This window comes from Asterias rubens, chromosome 8, assembly GCF_902459465.1.
Source record: "Asterias rubens chromosome 8, eAstRub1.3, whole genome shotgun sequence".
In the NCBI taxonomy this organism is placed as follows: domain Eukaryota; kingdom Metazoa; phylum Echinodermata; class Asteroidea; order Forcipulatida; family Asteriidae; genus Asterias; species Asterias rubens.
Window position 1 is genome coordinate 10249175 of NC_047069.1, and position 7071 is coordinate 10256245.

The 7071-nt window shown below is 38.8% G+C and overlaps 1 protein-coding gene across 1 annotated transcript in view; it reads right to left on the reverse strand.

Annotated features, from left to right (window-relative positions):
* The window catches only part of LOC117293449, a 42889-nt gene extending 35818 nt beyond the window's left edge, over positions 1-7071 (reverse strand). The window contains exons 1-6 of the mRNA XM_033775788.1: positions 6996-7071; positions 4291-4526; positions 3163-3287; positions 2561-2696; positions 1228-1487; positions 169-321 (exon numbers count right to left, since the gene is read on the reverse strand). Of these exons, the coding sequence (XP_033631679.1) occupies positions 169-321; positions 1228-1487; positions 2561-2696; positions 3163-3287; positions 4291-4513 (897 nt within the window). The 5' untranslated portion in view covers positions 4514-4526; positions 6996-7071. The remainder of the gene's footprint in view (positions 1-168; positions 322-1227; positions 1488-2560; positions 2697-3162; positions 3288-4290; positions 4527-6995) is intronic.

Here is a 7071-nt window from a genome sequence, read left to right on the forward strand (position 1 = left end):
CTCAGCTCATTCATTTATTGCACAGCCAGGACCCTGCCAGGTTACAGCTTGGTCCTTAATCGCACAGCCACGACCCTAGGGATTTTATACTGGCCGATTAAGACATCGTCGCAAATCTTTTATTCCCTTTACAATTTATCCATAACAACGATTCTGAATTATTCTTACCGTGGATTCCTCATTCCAGTCGTTGGGAAAGAGTGACTTGTTAGTCGATGTTGTGTCTGTTGCTCCTTGTGGAGTAGCTAGCGAGCTTGTCCAAGACAGATTTGAATCATTAAGATCTACCCCTAGACTAACGGACATCCGAACAGGAGTACTCTAAAAAATATAAAGAAACAAACAATACTTAAAGGCAATGGACACGTTTGGAAATTGTCAAAGAACACTATTCTCACTTGGTGTATCCCAACAAATGCATACAACAAATCTTTGAAAATTTTAGCTCAATTGGTCAGCGAAGTTGCAAGACGATATTGAAAAATAAAAAATAAAACCTTATGGCAAAAATTTGTTTGTTTTCAGATCCCTGAGAAAGGCTTCAGGCCTGAAGTCTTCCTCAGATTCAAATATTTGGGTGATAAATATTAAATCTGAGGGAGTCGTACTTTTGTACAATGTTTTATACTTTATGTAATCAGCAGCCCTCCGTTACTTGTTACCAAGTTAGTTTTTATGCTATACAATTTTAGTAATTACCAAACATGTCAAGTGCCTTTAAGGCTATTGCGTCAGGTGTGCTAGCAGAGTTCTCCTTAAAGGGTGTTGCCAAAACCAATTTGCTATTTGCATTTGGGAAACAATTCACAAAGTTACACACAAAAGACAGGTAACTTTTTAGCGCGCTGTGACTGAACAGTTTGGTGCATTTGACTCACGTGCTGGTTGTGAGTCACCAAAGTGTGGGTTTGATTTTGTGAAAACCTTGCATCAATTGGGGACTTTTTAGATGCTAGCTGGCAGCAGATTACCTAGTAAATCCATTATTTCATTGTAGATGCTCGGTTATGTGCGTATGCTAAGAAATACGTACAAATCTGCTGCCACCTAGTGTTCAAAATGTTCGCATTGCACAACAGAGGCTCAGCAACTTGAAGCCATAAGGTTCACCCTGGTAATTCATTTCAGATATGGAGCCCTAAAAATGTCAAACACATTTGCGTAAATGCTGTTTTTGCTGCACCAAACCCCCAAAATGTTACAACAGTACTTTGAAGTTCAACTCACCAAACAAGGTCCTGGAGTTGTAAAACTGAAGTCGTCTAGTTTCATCAAGCTAGAAGGCGTTTTAAAAAGTTGCTTCATGAAGGTGGGTGTGGTCTGCTTATGGGTTGAATTCCAACACGGACTGGGAACTTGAAGAGCGCTCTGTTCAACTGAAAATGGACTGTCTCCTAACAGTGACGGTGTCTGTCTCAGTGTGTTGCCCTCTGCAACTGGCAAGTTTGGGGTGATAGGTACTAGACTTGGAGTTGCTGGACTGATACCTGTGTAGATAAAACATATTTTGTTATTCTAAATTCAAGTTTTTGGCCATGACATGAATCACTACTCACTGTGAATGAAGATGTATGTAATACAATTTAGCTTCATGAGGCCTAGTCCTCGAGTTTTTGAAAACAACAGTGAAAGTCACAGAGCAATGTTTTCAGGAAAGTTGCATAAATTTGTTGTCGTGCTAAAACAATTTTTGTCTTCTCAGTGAGAGAAAAACTATTTTTGTGAAATTGTTTTACTCGTTTCTCAATGACTGTGTAACATTACGTAAATCTGTGATCTTCACGATTTTTGTTTCTTACGTTCTTAACGTTCCTTTAAATGAAGAGTTTCCTCAGAGTTTCATATGACAAGGAGGTAAATCTAGCGCATGTATATGTATACAACAGAGTGAGGGTTCATTCCATGTACAGCCAGGAGCTTCCTTTGATCGTGACGACCCAGCCACTATAATTTCATTATGATGTGAATTGAATTGTGTGCCTCATTTTTGAAATGGCAAAGGCACCAGGGCATTTTCTCCTTTGGTAAAGGGCACCCTATGAGGAAATTGTAAATTTCTAATGGAGCATTTCAAGGGCACCAAGCCAAGGACATTTGGCCCAAATTCATAACCTTGTAAGCATAAAAACCTGCTAATCACAGAAAAGTATTGCTTAACAGAAACAGGTTACCAGCCAAAATTACATTAAAGGAACACGTTGGGAGTCAAATTGTTGACTCCCATAAATGGGCGACCGTGTTAGTTCGCAAAGCAAAAGGAAAACCATGCAATTTCGAGGCAAATTTGTGTGGATCATTGTATTCTACTTTTAAAACATCTTTCCAGCCATATGCATTTTATAACAAACGGTTACATATGCTTTTTTATAGACCAACTCGTCCAATCCAAGGCAACGTGTTCCTTTAAGTTTACACTGTTGTGACTGATGCCCCACTCAATTTTTGCTTAGCAATGATGTTTTTCAAGCAGTATTTTCTGCTTAACCGCTCATGAAATTGAGCTCAGAGGGCATGGAGGCAATCGCCTTTGTTGCCTCCGTGAAGTAACAGGCCTGCTTACCGTTTCTAATGGGATGGTTGGATGTCCTGGTGAAGTATTGCCTCTCATCACACTGTCTCTGTACTCCATGATGTCGTTCATCGGGTGTGAACAGCGATGGAGGGGAATAGAAGGGGTGAGGCGTCCCAAGATCAACCTTGAATATCGGAATTAAAACTTTGAAAATTACACCACAACTCCAAACTCTTTTACTCATAAAAGTTTATTATTCAATTTGATTACGTCTATTTCCAGAAAAGTTGTGGAGTATCTTTGAAATACGTCCGAAAACACTAGTGACCAAGGACCGATTTCATAAAGCCTGTTAAGCACAAAACTTCCCAAGCACAGACAAACATTGCTTAGCACAAAATGGTTAACAACCAAAATTACATTAAGTTTGCGGTTTGTTTCCCGCTCAATTGTTGCTCAGCAAAGAAGTTTGTTGAGCAGCATTTTCTACTTGACATTTTTTATGACTTTGGGCACAGTTAGTTTTTTTATTTTAGATCCCCTAGGCATGGAGAATTCAACAATGGCTTTTTCCAATCCTCGTCTTAGGTTAGGTTTGATGTTGAAAACACTGTGAAAAATGTACGCTGCCTAAAAAGTTTTAAAATTACCTCATCACTGGCTTTACGATGCCTGGTGGGCGTTTCACTAATATCAGAGAAATTTTTGAGGGATGCAACTCCTTGCAGACTTTCTACTTGGGGCTCCTTACATTGCAGGTCCTTGCCAGAGTCTCCTGAAAGTGAAAGTATGAAAGTTGTAAGAAATTATTTGCTCAGGGATTCATAGACCAGTAACACTATGTACAAGTACATGTGTAAAGCCTGGTTCATACTTCCTGCAAGTGCAAAAATGCAAAGCAAATTTTTACGCTACAAACAGTTGAGATGTGCTCAACTCCTGCGCAACTGTGCATGATGAAGATAAACAAGCAACACACCCTATACATGAAACATCCCTTTACGAACAATCCACATAGCTAACAGCCTGCAACATCCAAGTCCAGCTTCCTTCTGGAGATAGTCTCAGCAAACCGGTTGAAATATCAAGTTGTTAAAGACACTGGACACTATTGGTAATTGTCACATTTGGTGTATCTCAACATGCATAAAATAACAAACCTGTGAAAATTTGAGCTCAATCGGCCGTCGAAGTTGCAAGATATTAATGAAAGAAAAAAAAACTTGTCGCAACATGGTCACACGAAGTTGTGTTCTTTCAGATGCTTGATTTCGAGACCTCAAATTCTAAATCTGAGGTCTCAAAATCAAATTCATGGAAAATTACTTCTTTCTCAAAAACTAGGTCACTTCAGAGTGAGGTGTTTCTCACAATGTTTTAAATACTATCAACCTCTCCCCATTACTCGTTACCAAGTAAGATTTTATGCTAATAATTAATTTGAGTAACTACCAATAGTGTCCACTGCCTTAAAACCACCTTAGCCCAATTTCATAGAGCTGCTTATAAGCACAAGAAGCACAACAAAGGTACGCTTACAAGAACAAGCTTACCAAACAAAATTACCATCTCACATGTGCAGTGCACTATCTGTGACTGGTGTCCTGCTTACTTTTGCTAAGCATGTTTTTTAAGCAGTGTTGTCTGCCTCAGCAGCTCTATGAAATTTGGCCTAGTTCTTTTCAGAACCTCAACAACACATCAAGAGTTATTTCACAATGTGCAAAACCTTACTCAACAGTCGACCATGTTTTTAGAATGTGACTTGGACCACTTACCACCATTACTTGCAGCTTTCTCAAACCAATTGGGGTCCACCGGTCCCAAGTCATCTCTGTCGACTCCGTTAAGGAGTGAGGAGTAACCAGAAGATGAGGATTCACATAGTGAGCCACCTTTCCCTTTGAAGAGGAGGGGACGCTTGGTGCGTTCACTCAGTTGGCGTTTGTTGGTGCTGCTGAGTTGCGGATGAAAGCTCCCTTTCACAGAGACAGACTTCATGTTGGCATATCACCTGAGGATTGATAGAAATATCTAGAACTTCAGCTGATTGTAAACACCTTTAGAAGTGTACCAGGAGGGTCCAAAATATATGACATGCATGGCTCGGATTATTTTTACTCAAAAATTGTTGAATTGAATTATATTTAAAGACAGGAAACCTTTTTTTCCCAGAGGATTTTAAAGCTGGAGTACACATATCCCTGTTAGGACGTCAGTCAGTGCCACTGCACTGACGTCCTGAGTATAAAGGTTCTTTACAATGCGAACACAAATTTGACTACAATTTTCTTTATTTTTTACCTGATTTGAGAAGATGAAATTTCGTTCAAATATTCATAGTGTCCCTCACTTTATTTTCAACGATTCACTGCTAACAAATATATACATGGAAGAAATTATTTCTGAAAATATGTCAAAGTTCTGCACTGGCGATGTGATCATCATGTACCAATTGTTAGTGTGATCCCAAGTGCGCATGGCTTTGAGTGCAGTGCCGCAATTTGCATTATCTTGCCGTTATTCGCCGTCAACTGGGTAGGTGCCGTCCGCGTCAAATCGCCTTCAACTCCTCCAATATACATTAAAAATCCAAGAGGCATATAACTGTAAAGTATAACAGCTCAAATAGAATTTTTATAAGTTTCAGGTTGAATTACGGTTACAAAAATCTATTTCTTTTTCTTGTGAAAAAAAATTATACATTTCTAAGCAGCAAAGCTGTCTGCCGCCATCTTGGTTTTTCACATGGCTTCCTTGGAATTGTACATATGGGCGGAAAACTGAGGGCGCTTTCCTGCACGTGTATGTTTTTTTCCCAGGACAGATGAGGCCACTTAGCATGCGCCCATTATATGTCAAGTAGCCACATCTGTCCTGAAAAAAAAATATGCTTCCTACACATGGAATAGTCTTGGCACTAGATGTCAATGCTCAGTACCGCATAGTATACTATGTTCTGCGCTTTGTGTAAATTGTTCGCTGACTAATCCATCTGCTTAGTGTTTGGTTGATGCAAGTTGACAGCGATTTAGCTGCAAATAGTAGACCGCCAGTGATCAATGCAAGAAAGTGTTTACCTGGAAGTTAGTGCCAATGTCGGAATGGGAACCGTCAATTTCAATTTTCTTTTCCCAAAATATTAACACCAAAGAAGAAAATTCAAATTTTAAATAAAGCCCTCTTGGAGTTCTGACTAAAAGGAACATGTGAGTAAAAGTTCAGATTCCTGAGTTAGGTAGAAATATTTTTTTTTTTAATGTTGTAAATTTTTTCGCAATGGTATGGGACCTTTATACCCTGGACTCCGTCGCGTTGCATGCAACCGAGGAGTCCAACCTGGGCTAGAGTACACAGTGCTTGTAACAAAGTGGATGTAAATAAAGGATTTAAGAAATTAATGTAATTGTTAATGATGTCAGTAACGGAGATCAGTCATTCACTCAGCAACTTCAACCATAATTAGCGGTATTATTAATAATAGTTATTATTATTTATTCCCCTCAACAATTACAAGAACATCGACTTGTCTTGGCACACTGTCACAAGTTGTTTCACTGACGACTTGTCAAGGAGTCGAGTTGTCTGACCGGCTAAGTTGTATGGCTCATCAAGTCGTGAATGTCAGACTGTCGACAGACGAGACGAGTATAGTTGTCTGACATCAGAAAATGTGTCCCTCGCTCTTTTCTTTAATTGTGAGGAGGGTCATCATTCGTACACTCAATTTTACAAAAATGGAATATCTCATTTGAGTAAATTTTTATTTCAACGAATGATAAAGTTGTGGCAGGATTTCGGAAACTTTTGCAAGATGTAAAATTACCTTATCCTGCCACCTCTTTTTCACAAATTGTTACCCCAAAAAGTGAATTTTATTTAATAGATAAGGACTCAAGGTATCTCTGTACTTTGTTAATAGAACTGGATACTACTAACTAATTTAATTAATGATTTTAAAAATTTAAGTGAAAAAATGATGGCAGGATTATAGGATACAGAAACTTTTCCCAAGTCATAATTATAATAACAATTTCAGTACAGGCCCAGCCAGTGCCACTCCTTCTTCGCTGACACTAATTTGTTTTTTCCAAAAAATGTTAATTTTATTTTAAGGAGTATCTTATTTATTCTGTTTAGGTAAAATAGATACTATTTCTAATTAATGACTTAACTAATAAACTATAAAAGTGGTGGCAGGATACGCATTTGACAACATGCGCATGCAAACTCATGCTGTACCACCGACCGACTGCTGACTCAGCCCATGGAGGTAGAATTACTACCTCCATGCTCAGCCTCAGCAGTGAATCTTCAACAAGTAAATGTCAACAACAGCTAGCTGAACTGAATAAGAATAAAATTAGCCGTTTTTAATTTGGCCTTACCAAGAGTGCAAGACCAACCTTCCCTTTTCAGTGTACGCTATAATGACTGCCTCGTTGATTAGATAAAGTTATACGCAATGAACATTTCTACTTACATCTTGAAAATGTTTTGTCGACAAACTTGTCTACCTCATTTCTGCGCAGACGTTCTCCTCGTCGCCATTTTCTTTG